This window comes from Panthera uncia (genome assembly GCF_023721935.1).
Source record: "Panthera uncia isolate 11264 chromosome B3 unlocalized genomic scaffold, Puncia_PCG_1.0 HiC_scaffold_1, whole genome shotgun sequence".
Classification (NCBI taxonomy): Eukaryota; Metazoa; Chordata; class Mammalia; order Carnivora; family Felidae; genus Panthera; species Panthera uncia.
Window position 1 is genome coordinate 103606140 of NW_026057582.1, and position 20401 is coordinate 103626540.

A 20401-nucleotide genomic window follows, 5' to 3' on the forward strand; every position below is an offset into this window, starting at 1 on the left:
TCCCTCCTGCTTCAGTTTCTCATTTATGTATTTATTCTTGTTCTTTTACTATATGATGTAACTAAGAAGCATCCTTGTTATGCAGCAACCATTCTCTGAGTGCAATGTGCTGGGCACCTATGATATTCAGCTTATGTGCGTTAGTTCATTCTAACTTCCTCACCGCGGCCCTGCAATGAACATATTGTCATCCCAGTTTTAAAAGGGAAAACTGAGGCTCAGCTCCTTGCCGAAAGTCACCTGGCCACGAAGGTGTCACAACTGGGTGCCAGAGGCCTGGCCTGGCTTTGGAGGCTGCAGCCAGCCTGACTCTTGGGCAGGGGTGGGGCCGTGCTGGGAGTGGGAAGTCTCATTTGAACTCTAGAGAGTTTGCTCATGAGGAAACCCTGAAGGAGTAGAGGGCATCCCAGAGGGAGAACGTGGTGAACAGCACTGCCCAGCAGGAAAGGGGAAGAAAATGAGAGAGACATTAGATCTCTCCTGACATCTGTTCCGTTTCTCTTGGCAGTGACCTCAGATCCCCCGGTTAGTTTGGGAGGAAGCAGGTTCCATGGCTCTGGGTCTCAGGCCTAAACAAATTACCTAATCCACCCCCAGTCCCCAGCAAAACACATGGAGAGGTTCCTTGGGGTCTTCAGAAAGAAGCTGCCCCACTTTGCTGAGAAAGCTTCCATCGGTAACTTTTCTATTGGTGTTTACATCTCAGGTGTCTGTTAAAAAAACTCAACCCGAAGGAAAGGTGGGAGGCCACGGGGCCCTGCAATAGCACCACACGGGCCCCTGGGCCCCAGCTAAAGTGGCGAAGACCCAGTTGAGACCCAAGCAGTATGGTAAACAGACACCACAGCCACTCTTCTGACTCCTGGCCTGGAAGAGTCAGGCAGGCGCCCAGGCCAGGGCACTGGGTATTTTCAGCCTCCAGCAGCATCAGCAGGGTCTGAGAGGCATCAGCCATATTGTATTTCATGTGACCTAGGCACTGGGCCAGCAACGCGGCCATGGGGAGCCAACCTTTCGTCCTTGCCTCAGGCCTGGGCCCCATCTCCCTTTCTGCTGGTGTCCAGAGCTAGACCAGTGAAGAGGCAGGTGAGAGAGGCTCCTGCCAGGTCCACTGGGCACAAAACAGGTGGCAAGAGGGGCTGGCAACTCGAGAATGGGCTTGGGCACCTCAGCAACCCCGCTATCCACCCATGCCCTCCCTCCATAAACCTTCTGAGTAGTGTCTCTCTCTGGGTACTGCACAGGGGGTAGGGGGACCAACCATCCCGGTTTGCCCTGGATGCTCGTGGGTTTAGCACGGAAAGTCCTGTGTCCGTGACTGCCCTCGGTCCTGGGCAACCTGGGACAGTTGTTGGTGAGATCTCCTACCATCCCCCAGCTGGGACTCCTTTTTGAAGATGCAGAAATTGAGGCCCAGGAGAGGCACCTTCCTTGCCCAGGTTCATGCAGCCAGGTGAGGAGTTGACACCAAAACCCAGTCTAATGCTTCCTGGCCCCTCCCCAGGCCAGGCCTACTTCCTGCCAATGCGGGTGATTCCAGGGGCCCTGGCTGTTCTTCCTCCTCCAGACCCCTCCCACCTCAGCCCTCCCTCAGCCCTCAGTTATTTTAGTTTTCAAAAGACTGCATCAGAATCACCTGAAGTCTTAATAAAGCAGTTAGGTCCCACCCCCAGGGTTTGTAATGCAGCAGGTCTGTGGTAGAGCCTGAGAATATGCATTTCTAATAGGGTCCCAGGTGATGTTGATGCTGCTGGTCAGGGACCACACTTTGAGAATACCTGATGTAAACCACAGTTCTGATAAAGTCTCACAAAACTTCTGGACCTCCTCAGGCCTGGGTTCAAGGCCTCTGTGATCCAGCCGCCATGGCCAGCACAGCTGCCCTCCACACCAGGCCCTCATCCCGCCAGGCTACTCTATGGCCCCAGCAGCTTCTCTGCCCTCTCCTGGCTCAAGCTGTGGCTTGGCCTGGCCCCCACAGCCCCTCCACAAACGCAAATACCCTTAAAGAAGCCTGTCTGCAGAGAAAGACAGATACCGTATGTTTTCATTCATATGTGGATCCTGAGAAACTTAACAGAAGACCATGGGGGAAGGAAAGGGGAAAAAAAAAGTTACAGAGAGGGAGGAAGGCAAACCATAAGAGACTCTTAAATACTGAAAACAAACTGAGGGTAGGTGGGGGAGAGGGGAAAGTGGGTGATGGGCATTGAGGAGGGCACCTGTTGGGATGAACGCTGGGTGTTATATGGAAACCAATTTGACAATAAATTATATTTAATATTAAAAAAAAGAGGCCTGTCTGTAATCTCACTTCCTCTGGAAGCCCCCAGGGCTCCCATCAGTCAGGGCACAAGTCTCCCCCCTCAGCTCACAGCTTAGCCTCTATTTCATCCTGCTCTGCCTAACAGCTGTGCTTGTCACTTGAGGACACAGAATGTTTTTTTTCAACTTTACCTCCATATATTTGTTAAATGCATGTGACCCCGGAAGACAGAACGAAGGCAATGGATGGATCTTCAGGGAGACCGATTTGTTCTCAACCAGAGAAAGAACTTGCAACAAAGCGAACAGTTTGACATCAGCTCTGGAGGCTCCTTCCAGGAGAGCATGAGCTCCCTGTTACCTCTGGGCACCCTCAGTGAGGTTGGAGGAGCATCTACAAAGTCACTGATGTCCCTGCTTAGGCAGGTACTGACCACCCAACCTCCTTCCCAGGCCGCTCTCTCCCCAGGCGAACCTGACCCCCGCCAAGCCCACTGCCCTGCATTCCGGACCCCCAGGGCTCCACAGGCTGGCTGGACCTTACCGGAGGAGAGCGATGGTAGACAAACATGAGTTTTTGTCCGTGGTCTTCACTGTCTAAATACAACCCAGGACCGTGGTGAGGGTCCCCTGTACCAGGCCAGCGATCTCCCTCCTCTGATTATGGCCTCCTTAGAAGGATTAACCCGTCCTTGACCCACCCACACCCACTTCCCTCACCTTATCTACACCTGTGCCTCCAGCTTCACGGGCGAGGGGAAGCAGCTTATCTATAGGTAAGCTGAATATCTACAGGTTTGCCCCCACCTGGGCTCCTTGAGAACCATGCCTAGCACCATGCCAGGCACACATGAATGCTCAGAAGGTGTATGTTTACATCCCCTGCCCAGCTCAAACCCTTTCCCATCCATGATGCCCTACCAGGTACACACCCATGGGCAAATGTCCTCTTGCCCTTTCCCATCTGCTCTTGGGAAAGAGCCTAGGAAACCCATTCCAGTCAAGGGGCATGTGATTGGGGCTTTCTGCCCCTGCCATCCCTGGGGGGAAATTTTACTGTTTGAATAAGACAAGCTTGAAAGACTCACTTGATTGCATTTTGGCTAAGCATACCGTTGCGGGACTTTGTTTATTTGTTGGTTGGTTGGTTGGTTGGTTGGCTTGAAGAGGGAAAGGAAGAGTTTTCCAGGGTCTAGACTCACGGCTTGGCAGGGCCTTCCAGGGTCACCCTGGTTGTAAGAGTTTGGTGAGGTCTGCTGTTTGTACCTTTCAAGACAATCCACCCTGGCTTCCTCCCTCATCAGGGAGTGCCCATCAGTCAGTTTCAAAGATGGCAGCTTGGTTATTGGGATGGCCTGAGTACGCCATGACCCAGGGGATCCAGCTGGAGAACACCAGGGTCTCAGTTCACCTTCTGTCAACCTGCGGGTCTCATGAACATTCTCATTTCCGCCCCTTCCTGGGGCTGGCTGAGGTCATCACCTTCTGAAAGAATGCAGGGCCAGCCAACCCGTCTGAAATCTCCCCTCCCCGCGTGTGTGAAAGGAGATATGTCCAACTGTGAACACATATAGCCCACGTCCTTATGACTCAGCAGAGGTGGCTGTCCTCAACCCTGTTCCCTGGAATGTCAAATACAGCAGCCTCAGAGGTATGACAGCATTAGAACCAGGTGCTGCAAAGTCTGGCCCCAGAGGCCCTTTCCCCATGAGTCCTTTTGGACAAGACCCAGACATCCTGATATACCCACATAGAGATGGATACACACATCCAGACACACCTAGACACACAGTCAGATGGACACACACAGAAACAAAGACAGACACACAGAAAACTCAGACACATCCAGTGATCCACATACACATAGACACATCCAAATATACCCACACGGAGACATGCACACACACGGATACCTGGGAACACCCAGAAACACACACATACGCTCTTCTAAAGGACTTGGTCAGAGTCAGATCTGTCCTCCATGCTTACTTAACCTTGAACCCCTGTTCCGACCCCAACAAGTGGCTCCCAGCTCTTTGGCAGGGCCCTCTGGGTCTCTGACCTAGAAACAGGGACACAATGACTAGAGGAGGGGAAAAGCATAGAATTTTTAATTCATCACACTACTGATTCAGTGCCCAGAAAAGAAGTTTTGCTCTTTCATTTATTTGGTAACTTTCCAAAGTCCACTCATGAAAAGGCACAAGGACAAGAAATCAGAACACCAACCCATGCCTTTTTTTTCCCCTTCTCTTATCAGAAGATTATTCCTCCTTTAAGGCCAGACAAAAGTCTGATGCATAGTAGGCCTTCAACACCAGTGTGTGAACTGGGTACATCCATGAGGGATGGGCATGCCAGGAGAGTGTGGCTGCCCATTGTCTGGTTTGGAGGGCTCTGTTGTGGCTTCTTACAACTCTGAGGTCCTGCAGCTACCCTTGCCATTTTGGATCTACCCAGGAAAGAAAACTCATTCATTAATTCCTTCCATAAATACTTGCTGAGCACCCACAGGTACTGTACAGAAAACAGCAAATGGGGAGACCCAGTGCTGCTCCCGTGGAGCTTATGGCCTACCAGAGGAGACAGACATCAAAACCTAAGTAATGTTTTTTTTTTTCTAATGTTTATTTATTTTGGCAGGGGGCAGAGAGAGAGGAGGAGAGAGAGAATCCCAAGCAGTCTGTGAGTATTCAGTACAGAGCCCCAGGTGGAGCTCAATCCCACCAACCATGAGATCATGATCTGAGCTGAAATCAAGAGTCAAACGCTTAACCAACTGAGCCACCCAGGGCCCCCCTAAGTAATTCTTAAAGTAAGCATTTGTTGTGTGCTGAATTATCTCCCTCTTTTCCCCCTGAAATTCATATGTTGAAGTCCTAACCTCCAATACCTTAGACTGTGCCTGATTTGGAGGTAAATTACCTCTTAAAATAAGGTTATTTGGGGGGGGCGGTCCTAATCCAGTATGACTAATGTTAAGAGATTAGGACACAGACATGCAGAAGGTGGGCCAATGAGAAAGGCCTCAGAAGAAACCAACCTTCCTGACACCTTGATCTTAGACTTCCAGCTGCTAGAATTGTGAGTAAATAAAGTTGAGTTGTCTAAGCCCCCTAGCCTTAATTAAAATTAAGGAGTTTCATAAAGGCACAATGAGAGGTTATAGAAGGGGGACCTAACTTCTTCTGCAAGTGGGGGAAGGTCACAGGAAGTGTCATTTAAGTTGAGACTTAAAGAATTAGGAGTTAACTCCCAAAAGGTAGAAACTAGATGGGGTTTGGGGTGGGAGAGGGGACCCTGTGGACCACAGGCATGTGCCTGGTCCTGAAGCAAGCAGGAAGGAACACCTGAGAGGAACACAGGGTGCTCCTGACCTGTGGCTGGGGCACAGTGAGCAAAGGGCTCGAGGGCTAGAGCAACAGTCAGGGGTCAGGTCATGAGGTGCATCTTTGGCCATGTTCAGGATTTGGGGATTCAAGATAAGAGACAGGAGAAAGAACAAAAAGAGGAGATTAGCTTTTACTTAAATGCTTTTGGGGGCACCTGCCTGGCCCAGTCGGTGGAGCATGTGATCCTTGATCTTAGGGTTGTGAGTTCAAGCCCCACACTGGGTGTAGAGTTTACTTAAAAAAATATGGGGTGCCTGGGTGTCTCAGTTGGTTAAGCAGCTAACTCTTGATCTCAGCTCAGGTCTTGATCTCAGGGTGGTGAGTTCAAGTCCTGTACTGGTCTCTGTGCTAGGTGTGAAGCCTACTTAGAGAGAGAGAAAGAGAGAGAGAGAGAGAGATTACTAAAAAAAATTAAACTCGAAAGAAAGAAAGAAAGAAAGAAAGAAAGAAAGAAAGAAAGAAAGAAAGGTGCTTTTTAGCCAAAGACACAACCACCATCACTTTTTCAAAAGACGTGAACTCAGCACTGGCTGCTCTGCCCCCAGTCATCGAGGGAGCAAGTTGGCTCTGTCAGTTCACGCCTGCCAAAGGAGATCAGCGGAGATGGAAAGGAGGCACAAGTTCAAATTTCCCCGCCATCTCCCTCTCTCCCTTTGTTAGTGCAGGTGCCCTGGGAAGCAGATGTCAGGATGGAATAGAGTCAGAAATGCAGGAGATATGGGTGAACGGTTACCTAGGAAAAATAAAGGGCAAGGGAGCAGGAGTGGGCAAGGGGGTGTTTCAGACACAAGGAGGTCTGACACAGAACACAGGAGAGAGGGAAGGAAGGAGGGCTGGATAGGAAGGGGCTCAGACCACAGTGCAGCTTTGAGAGAGTCTCAGCCAGGGGGCTGGGGAGCCCCAGAACAAGGATTAGGGCATCCTACACTGGACAGGAGTGGCCTGGTTCTAGAACCTGCCATTCCTCCCACCCAGCCCCCACCCTGCCACGCTCAATCATTGGCTCAGTCATCAGCCTGGGGAGAGACTAGCCTGGGGAGAATGTGCTGGTGGCTGGGGCAGCTGTTATGAGTGCCCCTTACTGCAGGATCCCCACCCCCAGAAGGAGAGCCTAGTGGCTGACTTGGTGGCTGCAACACTTCTCTCCTTTCCTTTCTCCCCTCGTTCCTCCCATCACTCCTTTCACTGTGCCTTCTCTCCTTAGATCTTTAGTAATCATACCACAGGGCCTGAATGAAAAGACAAAGAAGCAGTAAGTGCCGCTCAATACCTGACTCTGTTTCTGCTTCTGGCCTTCCAGCAGGCCCCCTCCAGAGAGGGGAGAATCAGATGGCCAGCTGACAGCCTCTGGCACCAGTGTGGGGGGAAAGCCCTTCCTGCTCTCTCCTATATTTAATAAATCTTTGCTGAGTGTCTGGGCAGAATCAGACATCACACAGGTGTGTAGGAGAAGGAGAGCTGAGCAAGAGGTGCATCCAGGCCCCAGGAGCCCTGTACCAGGAATCTAGGCCGCCAGTGTTGAGTGTCACTATTGGCCATGGTCATTCTCTTTTAGCACTTCTCAAAGTTGCCTGTGGCCCCAGAGTGCAGTTACATTATGTAAATAAAAAATCCCTTATGTTTGCCAAGTTCTTCGAAGTCGACAAATCTCCTTTGCAAAGTTGGTCTCGATAAGGCACTCATGACAAGTAACAATATTATTATCACCATTTCACAGATTAAAAAATTGAGGTCCAGGGGCACCTGGGTGGCTCAGTCGGTTAAGCATCTGACTTCAGCTCAGGTCATGATCTCGTGGTTTGTGAGTTCAAGCCCCGCGTTGAGCGTGGAGCCTGCTCCGGATTCTGTGTCTCCCTCTCTCTCTGCCCCTCCCCTGCTCATGCTCTGTCTCTCTCTGTCTCTCAATAATAAATAAACATTAAAAAAAAAATTTTTTTTTTTAATTGAGGTCCAGGGCACCTGGCTGGCTCAGTCAGTAGAACATGCAGCTCTTGATCTTGGGGTCATGAGTTCAAGCCCTACAATGGGTGTAAAGATTACTTAAATAAACAAGCAAACAAATCAAGGTCTGCAAAAGTTGAATGACAAGATCAAGATGCAAGTGCTGAAAAGTGGCAGGATTTAGCCCAAACTTTTTGTCTCGGAGTGGTGCGATATAATCAGGACCGATAAGAACCAGAAAAGGGAATTGACAAAAGACACAGGATCACCTTCTCTCAATTCAAAATGAGATGAAGAAACCCAAGGGCCATCCTACCCAAGAACAGGGGAATGGCCCAGATGGCAGTTCAAATCCCACCCAGCTTCTGGGTTTAAACTCAAAGAGACACCCAGAGCAAGGGCTGGCAAGCTCAATCTGCTTGGCCTCAGAAGACATCCTCAGACCAGAGTCCTTAGACAAATTCCATGGGGAGGTTATGACTGGGAAGGCAGAGATGGGACGCGCAGGGAATATTTTCTGCCCTTTCTCTTTAAAATGGGAGTATTGGGGCGCCTGGGTGGCTCAGTCGGTTAAGCATCCGACTTCCGCTCAGGTCATGATCTCGCGGTCCGTGAGTTCGAGCCCCGCGTCAGGTTCTGTGCTGACAGCTCAGAGCGTGGAGCCTGTTTCAGATTCTGTGTCTCCCTCTTGCTCTGACCCTCCCCCGTTCATGCTGTCTCTCCCTGTCTCAAAAATAAATAAACGTTAAAAAATAATAATAATAAATAAATAAATAAACTGGGAGTATTAAGGGGTCACCCGGGTGGCTCAGTCGGTTAAGCATCCGACTTTGACTCAGGTCATGATCTCACGGCTTGTGAGTTTGAGTCCCGCAGCAGGCTCTGTGCTGACAGCTCGGAGCCTGGAGCCTGCTTCAGATTGTGTCTCCCTCTCTCTCTGCCCTTAGCCCACTTGCACTCTGTCTCTCTCTCCCTCTGTCTCAAAAATAAATAAACAAGGAATATTAATCCAAGCCAGGTACTCTCATAGGGTGGCAGGATGAGCTCTGATCGAGGCGCCAGTAAAAGGACGGAGGGCAGCCCGCCATCGAGTTTCGAGGGGCAAGGCACACGCAAGGGTAGTCACCACACAGCTTCGTGTCCTGTACACTGTGGCATCTGATGACCCGATGACCATTAGGATCTATTTTTTTCACCTCACTTCCTCTCTTCATTATTTTAAGGTAATACTTTATACTTGCAAGGGTTGATAATATGTAAGTAAGAGAGCCCAATAGTGAAATGAACTCTGAGAGCCCGCGGTGAACTTGGTGTTGGCTAGAACACTGCCAACAGCCTAGTACCCACCCTTGAGCTCCTCCCCATCTCAGCTGCCCGGAGGTAAGCTTCACCTTGAATTTTGAATGATGTCATTGTCTTGCTTTTAAAATACAGTTTTATAATACTTGCATGTAACCCTAAACAACATATGGTATAGTTTTTGAGCTTTATAAAAATAGTATCATACTGTATGTGGTTTTCCGGGATGCTTTTTTCACTCAACACTGTTTCTCCAGGAACAGTAGAGAAGAATGTGGATTGCAGGGTAGGCACAACTGGGCTGAAATCTAGATCCCAAGTACTCAAGCTGTGTGATTGCATGCAAATTTCTTAACTCTGCTGAGTCTCAGCTTCCTCATCTGTATAAATGGGGTTCTTGTTCCCCTGACAAGGTTATGCAGAGGGTTTAGTGAAAGCCTGTATGTCAAGTGTTCCTCCTGCGGAACAGGTTTTTAAAAATTACTGTGAGCTCTGTTGTTTTTTTTTTTTTTTTCCTCTTATTTTTCTTCTAGCTCAAGGGTGGAGGTCACTGGTCCGGGGGTGGGAGGGTGGGGGTGGGGAATCCTTACAAAATTACTTCTCCCTAGATAATATAATCAACTGTTTTTTAGATTAAGAACTGGGAACATGAATTTTATTCAGTAAGTGAAGACATTACTAAAGTATGTACTTCAGCTATATATTATGACTTGCTAATGGAAGGAGGGGGAGACAGAACTGGTGGGGGAAAGGGAAAAACAGGAAGAAACTATTAGTGGAAGGTCACCAACTGTGTTTCTGCTTTTTGAAATGTCAATTACCCATTGTTCACGACTCTTCAACTGCTCCCATCCCTCAGCCCATTAAGGTTTGCTTAGAATGGGATCCTCTCAACAGACCACCAAAGAAGACATTATTCTTTGGGGTCCAGCTACAGTGAACAGAACAATGTCAGGATGACAACAAGCTGGGAACCAGATGGAAAGAAAGTTGTACAAGCCTCTGCCCGATAAAATTCCTTGTGATTCCTCAATTCAGCTCTTTTCACATGTACCTACATGTCCATACATCATAGGGCTTGACTTTTCTTTCATAGAAATTTTGTGGTTCACCTCTTATGATAGGGCCTTTATTTGCTTCCAAAGTAAGGTTTTTAGCAAATAAATATGTGACTGGAAAAGGCAAGTGCACTCTAAGATCTGGAGTCAGGAAAGCTGGTGAGATTGACATTAAAACACAGTGCGCTAAAATATTTATGTGTGCATTTGTGAAATATTAATGTGGCATCCTGCAAACACACAGGCAAACACTCCGGGGCAGGGCCCCCTCAGATCTCTTTGAAGACTTGCCTTTTAACCGAGCACAGCTTTCGTCACTGGAAAATTCCATCCGCCTCAGAGCACACTGTGGTCTCTTTCGGCCTTGAAGTGTCAGCTGGCCAACACATCCTTCTTCAGAGCTAACCCAACATACCTGGTTCCCGTGGGCCAGCTGCTCCCCTCATCTTCACACCTGGAGGGTACCCGCCATCTGCCAGCAGAGAGGCCACAGGGACTGAGACTCTCTATGGGAGTGGCATGGGCGCCTGGCTTTTTCTGGCTGCTGGCCCCTGGAGGCATCCTCAAAGTCCCCCCACTACCACACTTTACTTCCCAGGAGCTCCCACTGAGCCCCTGTTCCCCCAGCCACAGCCAAGAGCCTCTCACAGGCCCAGGGGCCTTGAATGTGGCTCCCAGCATCAGCCATTCTCCAGAGGCTGTTGCGAGGCACGGAGCTGGTCCTGCCCGAGAACTGGGGACACCCGGGAACTACAGGTCAGCTGCAGGACTTCCTCAACACGCTGGCAGGTCCACTCCCTTTCTCTCTGGAAGCTTTTCTGAAACTGGACTGCCTTTCTGTGCCTGTGGGGCCATTTTGCTCTGGATCCATGCACTAGCTAAAGGCAGTTTGGCCCCCTGGCTTCAAACCTGCTGCTGACATAGGGAAAGGATGACTCCCTGTTCCCTGGGCCTTTTCTTTTCTTTTCTTTTTTCCTTTGCCCCATTCACCTTCCAAAACTTCCCCTTTCTTCCCACCTCTTCTCACATACTTTCTCAGCCTCAGTGCCTCAACCCTGATCTCTGGCTTCTAAGGACCTTCTCTTGGGTTTCTGGTCAGCATCACCATTCATTCGACCTGGAAAGCAGGGCCCAGATTTCCATTTCATTAACGTTCCCTTACCATGCTCACCCCAGGGTCCATGTAACCCACCTCTTTTCCTCTCCTTTCTCCCTGTGGGTTTCTCTGCCCTTCTTCCTCTACATCTTTCAAAAGTCCCCCGCCCCTATCTTGGCCATAGTTGGCAGGTGTATTTATTTCCGGGGACTGCCCTAACAAAGTGGCACAGACTGGTGGCTTAAACAACAGAAATTTATTTTCTCATAGCTTTTGAGGCCCTTAGTCTGAGATCGAGGTATTGGCAGGGTTATTTTCTTCTGAGGCCCCTCTCCTTACCTTGTAGCCGGCTGTCTTCTCCCTGTGTTGTGTCATTGTCTTTCTCTGATGTCCTAGTCTCTTCCTCTTGTAAGGACACCAGCACATTGGACCAGGCCCCATCCCAATGACCTCATTTTAACTGAATTACCTCTTTAAGATCCTCTCCCCAAATACAGTCATATTCTGTGGTACTAGAGGTTGGGAGACACAATCAAGCCCGTATCAGCAGTAGTGATAGGAGTAGTGGCAGAGGTGGTGCAGGCATTATATGCTGTATCTGCAATGATCTGGGGGGATGGAAACCCTTAAGGAAGGATATAGAAGGCAGGTGCCCTATAGTCCAGAGGGCATGGTTCAGTGTGACCTTCTGAGGTACTGTCCACTCAGCACCCCAACCTTGGGGGCTCCCCCAGACTCATAGGCACCTGAGCTAAAGAAAACCAGATGGGGATAGCCCTAAAAGAAGCCAAGCACCAGGTAAAACCAGAAGTTTAATAAAAATTTTAAAAAAATTACAATACAGTGGGCTGCTTTAGAAGGTCAAATATGTTGGTCTGCCCAACAGGCTGATTCCATGTGGGTTCTGGGAAGTCACAAGATTGGTCCCTCACACCCTAAGATTCACTTCACTCACTTGTCTTGCTCCCATGGGGGAGGCCTCTGTCTTTCTGGTGTAATTTTTGACCAGGCTAGCTCTGAACTCCCTCATCCTGTGAGAAAAACCTGCCTGAGTCTGACCTTCCCCCATGATGATGACGTTCATTTGCATCATTTTCTCAAGTCCACACCTCAGCCCAGGTTCTGAGGTCGGCAGACAGGCGAAAGCCATTTTCTGGAGAATAGGAGCTTTGGGAATGCTGGAGCCTCCTTCATAGGAGACAGCCACCGCTCCCAGGGGCTCCCGGCTCCCCTGGAAATTCTTCTGAGCCCTGCAGGCCCATCTGTCTTGCAAAGTCTTCAGGGACGCAGAATGCCTAGGTGCTGGTGACAAGCGGAGACCCAGAGTCTGCAAGGAGAGAGCCGGGCCAGCTAGGAGGTACTGCTTCTCCTCCGAGGGTGGAGAGCTTTCCTCTTGGTGATGTCCTCCTCTGTGTCACTCTCACAATTCCTCTGGGAAAAAGAGAAATCCAGGGCAAGAGCGTCACGAGAGGCCAGGGATGGAGTTGTGCTGGGCAGCCTGGGCCTATGCACCTGGGCCAGGGGCCTGCAAGCCAGGGAAGTGGATGTTGAGGCAAAGGCTGTTACTCTGTCCAGAGTCTGGGGGTGGATTGGGTGGGGGTGGGGAGGGGCCTGGAAATGGGGCCAGACCACTGCCTTGAGGCCTCCATCCCAGGAGGAAGGAAAGCAGGTAGTGCTTCTAGGGGAAACCAGGCACCAAGAGAAGCCAAATCATCATCATAATAATGAAAATAGTATCTGGTGTTCTCTGTAGCTGCCACATAATCAAGCCCACTTGGATACATGCTCTGTGGGTTGAGTGGCCTCCTGAACTCAGCCTGGAGAGAACGGGAAGCAGGGATGAGCCACGGGGACCTCCCCAAGCTCTGATGGCCACTGTTCCACACCCCCTCTGCTCTGACTGGCTTAGGCCGCACCTTTGGCAAGCCTTGCCAGGGACAGGGCCTCTGTGCTCCATCTTTATGAAAGAGGAAAAGAGTAAAGTGCATTCCATGGCTAAACCAGAGTCAAGGCAGCCATCCTGGAGGTCATTACTTTTTCATTCAGTCACATCAGTCTAATCAAATTATTAACATTTATTAAAAGAGGCACCAATCAGAAAGACTTAAGTGTGTCATAAAACATCTGCTGTCAGATGTTCAAATTTAAGGCTCCCTGAAAAAAAGGACCTATTATTTATTGTTGTTGTTGTTGTTGTTATTATTTAAAGGAAATTCCCTTTTGGAAAACTGTAGAATAGATGTCTGGGACCCAAGCCTTCCTTCTCCACCTGTAGAACGAGCTACTGAACTGATGATGCTGAGTGTTTGAATAAAAAGAGGACTGTTCTTAAGTATTTGCACAAGGACAAAAATTAAGAAAGAAATACAAATTCTTTCTAATTATCCTCTAGTCCTCTCTCTCCATGGCCTGAATTTTCAGAGCAACTCATGTGCCATGTTCCTTCCCAGAGCCTTCTCTCCTTCCCCTGGCATAAGCCAGTTGGAAATCCAAGGTCAAGATCAACTTAAGCCAAGTCCATCCTGGACCAAGCCTAGCTAGAACAATAAAAATAACTCAAGCTCTGCTGAATAGCAACTTTTTAGCATGAGTCAGAGCCAAACAATGAAAAAGTAAGCTGGGGGAAAGTCTGCCTGTCATTAGCAGGGATTTTCAGAGGGACAGTCCAGTCCCTTTGAATGGCAGATGAGGAAAGCAGTTAGAGAAGGGACATGTCTTGGCCAAAGCCATACAGTTGTTTTGGGCCTCTGGAGCCATAAATCCTTAAAGCAAGAGCAAGAATCAACAAGAGCTTAGGCTGAAGAAAGAGGATCCCCTCCTGGGGGTGGGGGGAGAGAGTCACCATGCCAGGTCCTGGGATGCAGCCCGAGTGCGAGCGTGGTATGTCCTGAGGCTGTTCAGCGTTGGCTGCCCACCCATCTCAGGCAGCCGCTCTTCCTGAACAGGAGTCGCCTCTGTCCTGACCTGTGCCATCCCAGACATCTCTGGGGCCTCACCACATTTGACGAGTACTGGGGAACATCTGTCCAGAACACCTCTATTGGCTGAAATACTAACACTGCCTTCTGAGGCACTGGCACTGCACTTTAAAGTCTACAGGGAGATTTTAATCCATATTAAGCACATATAATGCCAGGCTCCAAGAATATGTCATCATTTAATCCTTGTGACGACTCTGTGAGGTAGGAACTGTTGTTAACCCCATTTTACAAGTGACAGCATTTCAGCACAGAGAGGTTAAGTATTTTCCTCAAGGTCACACAGCTAGTAAGTGGCAGATGTGAATCCTGAAAGTCTGGTTCCAGAAGCCACGCTCTTGACCAATTTAAGTTCCTCATTTTAAATGTACACAAAACAGTAGCAAGCTAATCAAATATCATCTAAATATTATTATTATTATTATTATTGGCAATCTAAAGCAAAACAGAAATGGAAAAATTGAAAAATGAATATGAAGCTCCCATTCTACAGCAGATCTTTGGATTGCCAGGTATAAATTGTGGATTGACTGTGGTGATTTTATTATTCAGAGTCCTCAAGGCTCCAACAGGCTACAAGTCCTCAGGGGGAGACTAGGGCAGTGAAATGGCAGCAGCAGTACCTTTGAAGGTGAGCCAGGAAAGGATTCAAGATCCTGCAGGAGCTCATGCTGCCCATTGGAGGCCCCCCACCCAGCACCACCCCAGCGGTCCCCCGGAATATGCAGCCTCTGCCCATCACACACGCGGAGGACAGGATGAGCAGAACTGGTGGGAAACAGTTAGGGCCCACCTGCTCCCTTCCATCCCCAAGCTGCAGGCCACCCCAGAATTCCACCCAACAAGACAACACTGCATTTACCTACCAGGTCCTCATCCGGCCTCAGATGCACCTTCTTCATCAGGGAGCGGGTGAGGTGGTTACACAAGGAGACGATGCTGAAGGAGAGCTGAGGGAGACAGAAAAGGAACTGCCTGGTGAGAATGTGCACAGGGACCCTGGAGGGAACCAGGAACCCACCGGTGCCCCCTGCCCCCCACCCCTGAACCCTGACACACCTTCCATCGCCTGCGGACATACTGCTTCTTGAAATTCTCCAGGTTGACCACAGACTCCCTGCGGACCAGGGCTTGCTGGTTGTCCACCGGCTGGGAGACAAAGCAGAGCATGGTGGCTGACACAGGGCTTGGGTCGGCAGCCACCCCCTTCTCCACACCCCCGACCACATGCCATCTTTAGCCTGACTTTGGCACCTCCTCATTGGGCAGGGCATGCACAGGGACAACACACTCAGGGCAAGGGTTACAGATGTCTCAGCTGTTCAGGAGACGGCCCTGGTGCCCCTGAGCTATTATTACCGCAGCCGGATATACACTCTGGCTGGGCTGGAGAATCGGCCCCCCAGAGGGGAAGAATGAGAGGCAGGGCCTTCAGTCACAGCTCACTTTAGGGAAGGGTCATTGGACAGCAGTCTAGGATGCCCACTGTGCACTGGGCTGGTTCTGGGCTTAGCAAAACAGATGCTTTGTTGGAAAACAGAAGCTTAATACCCCATTCAAAAGTACATTGAAAGGGGTCGCCTGGGTTGCCCCGTCAGTTGAGTGTCCGACTTCGGCTCAGGTCATGATCGCACAGTTCATGAGTTTGAGCCTCACATTGGGCTCGCTGCTGTCAGCACAGAGCCCGCTTCAGACCCTCTGTCCCTACTTCTCTTCTTTACCCCTCCCCCGTTTGTGCTCTCTCTCTCTCTCTCAAAAATAAATAAACATTTAAAAACAAACAACAACAAAAAAAGTAAATTGAAGGAAATAGGGGCTTCGGTGGAGGTTGAGAGGAGATGGGATATATCATTGCCTTTCACAGCTTGGCAGTCAAAGCTCAGCTTAAATCCTGGCTTCTCCAACAAGCCTGACATGGCTTCTCTGAGCCTCGGTTTTCTTATCTGTTTTATGGGGATAACATAATTGACATAAGAAACTGGATATATTTAAGCAAACAATTTGATGACTCCATTCCCTCTTGAATTCCTCTCTTTCTGTAAAACAGGCTTTCCTAGATCCAGAGATGGATTTCGGAGGTTCTATGAACCTCCTGAAATGCTCTGCAAATTTTAGCATGTAAACTTGTACATGAATGTTCAGAGCAGCATTATTCATAAAAGCCAAAAAATGGAAACAGCTGAAATGTGCATCACCTGATGAGTGGATAGACAAAATGGAATATATCCATACAATGGAATATAATTCAGAAATATTATTCATAAAAAAGAATGAAGTACAGTTGACCTTGAACAATGCAGGGTCAGGACACTGAATTCCCATGCAGTCAAAAATCCACAATATAACTTTTAACTCCCCCACAACTTAATTACTAATAGCCTCCTGTTGGCTGGAAACCTCACCGATAACATAAACAGCAGACTGACAAATATTTTGTATGTTCTATATTTCACATACTGTATTCTCACAAAAAAAGTAAGCTAGAGAAAAGAAAGTATTATTAAGAAAATTGTAAGGATGAGAAAATACATTTACAGTGCTATACTGTATTCATAAAAAATATCCACATGAACGTGGACCCTCATAGTTCAAACCTGGGTCGTTCGAGCGTCCACTGTCCTGGCACATGCTACAACGTGGATGAACCTTGAAGACATTATGTTGAATGAAAGGGGTCAGGCACAAGAGGCCACACACTGTAAGATTCTATTTACATAAAATGCCCAGAATAGGCAAATCGATAGAGACAGAAATCAGATTAGTAGTTGCCGGGGCTGGAGAGAGGGGAGGGTGGGAGAGGCCTCTGAAAGGGTATGAGGTTTCTTTTTGGAGTGACAAATTGTCCTGGGGTTAGAGGGTGATGACTATTGCATAACCTTGGAAGATACTAAAGACTACTGACTTGCATACTTTTATTTTATTTATTTATTTTTTTCTTGGTGTCTGTGACCGAATTTATCTCTGAGGCCCAGCACAGAGGATCAGGGCCCATGAGCCACGGTGTTTCTGTGGCAGCCTTTCGGGCCAGCACCTGCCATGGACGGGCGGGCCCTGAATTTGACACGGCTGCTTGACTTGCATACTTTTAAATGATGAATTTTATGGTATGTGAATTATATCTTAATAAAAATTTCACTTGAATGCGTGTGTACAAATATACGTTTCTTCTGAGGAGAGCTGACAGATTTCATCCATTCTCAAAAGAATTCTGTGGTCTCAACAAATGAACTGCCCAGGATGATACATGTGGTCCCATCCAGCTCAATTTTTCTCTCTGCTCCGACAGCCTCCTCACAGCAATGCCTCATTTGCCGCGCCCCGCCCCCCCCATTGAATGCTGAGTGACATAGCTCATGGACTCCTGAGTGCTGGTCTTGTCTCCCATCCACACTGGGAGCTCTCCTCCATTTTTGTTTATTTTCCATCATGGTGCTCGGCACCCGGGAAGCCAGTGCATACAGCTGGCCCACACCGCTCGGGACTTAAAATCTTCTGGCAGAAGCCATTTTCCATGTTCACCCAACCCCCGTGCTCCTGGAAGTCCTCCGTGTGTTTCAAAGCCCAGTCCAAACGTAACCTCCTCCAAGACAACTTCCAAAAAGCAATGTCTCTCTCCCTGCCATGACAGAAACACATGTGGGCTCCCTCAATATTTCTCACCGACTTCGGCCAGCTCTGCAGTGGCGTTGTCTCACTAATGAAAAACAACTTGAAGGCACAGAAAGAATTTTCTTCATGGTTTTGTCAATGTCCTCTGGCCCATCTCCTCCCCACCCAGAGCATACACCAGTGGGTGCTTAACAGTTGTATAGTTAAATTGTTTCCCCGAGTTGCTGAAGAGACACTGGAATGAGATCCTAGGACCTGGGACCTGCTTGCTCCTGCCAGTGAGAGGCCCCGGGCACCTGGATCGGCAGCCATGACACCACGACTCCCCACAACTCCGCCTGGGAGCCAGCAGACTTCCGTTGGGGTCAGGGAACAGGGAGGAAAATGCATACAACCTTGACATGGAGCGGGGGGACGAGAAAGCCAGGGGCTGTTCACCCTCCCAAACTAAAACACTCTTTGTGCCAAAGAGTGAAAGAGAATGGGAGGAGGGGACAAGGAAGACAGAGAAAAAGACGAGGGTGCTGAGGGGACCACCAGGCCAAGGTCTCGCAGCTCTTTCCTTAACTGCCTCTCACTTCCTCTGCCGCACCTGCAAGCCTAGCCCTGGGTCTAGGTCTCACCTGAGGGGAGATGCAAAAGAGGGCAGAGCCTGACTTTTCTGGTATCAAAGCCTTCCAGCAGCTTCCTGGCTCTCTTGATGGAACCCAACAAGCTCATCCAGACCCCCGAGGCCTGTACCATCTGGGTTTTTCTCCAACCAATTTCCTCCCTGTCTCCTTTCTGTTGCTGTGTCTCCCATCGCACAGTCTGCTTGCTGGCCCAGGAGCCCCAAATCTCAGGGTCTTTGCCCTTGCTCCTTCATATATTCACTTGGTCACTTTGTTCAGGTCTTTGCTCAAATGTCACCTCCTCAGGGAGGCCTCCCTTGACCATCCTGTATAAAATAGCATCCCAACTGCCCCCACACAACTCACTGTGCCTGCGCCCTATTTCTTCATAGCACTTGTCGCTACCTGACATTTGATTCTGTATTTGTTTGTTCTGTGTTTTTTTTTTTTTAACTTTTTACTGCTTATTTATTTTCAAGGGAGACAGAGAAAATGAGCGGGGGAGGGACAGAGAGAGAGAGGGAGACACAGATTCTGAAGCAAGTTCCAGGCTCTGAGCTGTCAGCGTAGAGCCCGATGCAGGGTTCAAACTCACGAACCATGAAATCAGGACCTGAGCCGAAGTCAGACGCTTAACTGACTGAGCCACGCAGGTGCCCCTGCTCTGTGTTAATCTCCCTCTCCTGCACTTCCCAGCAACTAGTATCTCCTTTCCAGGGTGATTTCCTACCTTCCCAACTCACAGAACATTTCTACCTCTAAATTCACCATTGTCTGTGATTCACTTTTGAGCCTAACCCTTGCAGGGGACACTTGCACTTTGCTTGGAGTTTGATGAGGTGGGATCGGACTTCTTTTTATCCACTTACTGATTGACACTCTTGCAGAAGAGAGATGCCTGAACCCCGTGGGCGGAAAGTCAACATGCAGCTAGAGGAATCCCATTAATAAGAATCCTACCTTCCAACTAGTCCAGCAGTGGAGCAACAAGGCCCAACTAAAATATGAGGGGGGATCATTCCCAGAGGCCATTAAGGGGAAGTGATGCAATTACCTCTAGGGCTCTATGTGCTACACAAAACAGCATGAACTCTGAGAAGGAGGCCACCCAGGCTATAAATCCATCAGGCTGGCCTTTCCTAATCAATGGGCCTCTTTGGTTGCTAAGAGGCTCAAGCAAGTGCTGGTACCATCTAATCCTTGAAAGTCAGAGACATAAATTCTGCAGTGAAATCTGTTCCCAGAAGGAAAGTGGCAGCAACACCATTGATTAAATTAGGGGTGTCAGTAGGGTGGGACTGGGTTCTGCCTCCTCCTGGCCCGGCCCTCTCTGCAAACAGACAGTGCCCACCTTCTAAGCCTGTTGTCCTTTGGGCAGAGAGTATGGGCGATTCTGACCAGGCTCCTAGGAGCATGTTTAGTCTCTCAGAAAAATGTTGGGAAGCGAGTCAAGAAGACAGAACACCGACTGAGTCAGGTTTTGTTTACGGAGATGCAAACGGCTTTGAAACAGTACCGAGGGGTGTGCCAGGTCAACACCCACGTCCACAGAGCAGGGAGATGGAACAACAGCCATTCCCCTGGGCATAAAAAAGGAAGCCTGGCTTTACAGAAGAGGCACTCCAGCCTTTCTCTCAATACCAGGCCTCCTCTAGAAACTGCAAACAGATCGCAACTTCTCAAACCTCCAACTGTGCCATTTCTCCAGCCCCGTCCTCCACTGGAAGCCAGGGACACCTGAGTACCCACACCCCTCTGCCGCCTCAGTCTGCCACTCCGCCTCCCCCACCAATCTCCCTTAATGGAGTCTTTCCATAGTTTGCATCTCCAACTTCCCCTTTTGCTGGCTAGAGCCTGGGCCCTGCTGGCCTCACTTCCCAGTTTTCCCAGGAAAGGAACATGTGAGGCTGAAGGGGGCCTGAGTGTCAAGTTCCTTATATATGGGTGGGGAGAGCTGTAGAAAGGCTGTGTCCCTGCCAGTTGTTTTATACCTAGAAGAAGCCAATGGAAACACGTGGAAATGCCCCTTTCCTTGCCCTGCCTGGTCTCACTTTTCTTAGTTAGGTCTCAACCCTTTTAATCCTCTTTCCAGGATCTTCAGGTTTTTTCTTTTCTTTTCTTTTCTTTTCTTTTCTTTTCTTTTCTTTTCTTT

General features: G+C 49.1%; 1 protein-coding gene and 1 non-coding gene across 3 annotated transcripts in view; both read right to left on the bottom strand.

The window, feature by feature from the left end:
- Nucleotides 1-9465: 9465 nt before the first annotated feature.
- The window catches only part of DAPK2 (death associated protein kinase 2), a 125872-nt gene continuing 114936 nt past the window's right edge, over nucleotides 9466-20401 (bottom strand). For both annotated transcript variants that reach the window (XM_049611758.1, XM_049611757.1), the window contains 3 exons: nucleotides 15089-15178; nucleotides 14896-14979; nucleotides 9466-12482 (listed from right to left, as the gene is read on the bottom strand). In XM_049611758.1, coding sequence (XP_049467715.1) covers nucleotides 12402-12482; nucleotides 14896-14979; nucleotides 15089-15178 — 255 coding nt within the window. In that variant the 3' untranslated portion in view covers nucleotides 9466-12401. The remainder of the gene's footprint in view (nucleotides 12483-14895; nucleotides 14980-15088; nucleotides 15179-20401) is intronic.
- On the bottom strand, nucleotides 16967-17100 carry LOC125910612 (small nucleolar RNA SNORA5). The gene has a single exon (XR_007454106.1). It is a non-coding gene; the product is annotated as a small nucleolar RNA SNORA5 (small nucleolar RNA).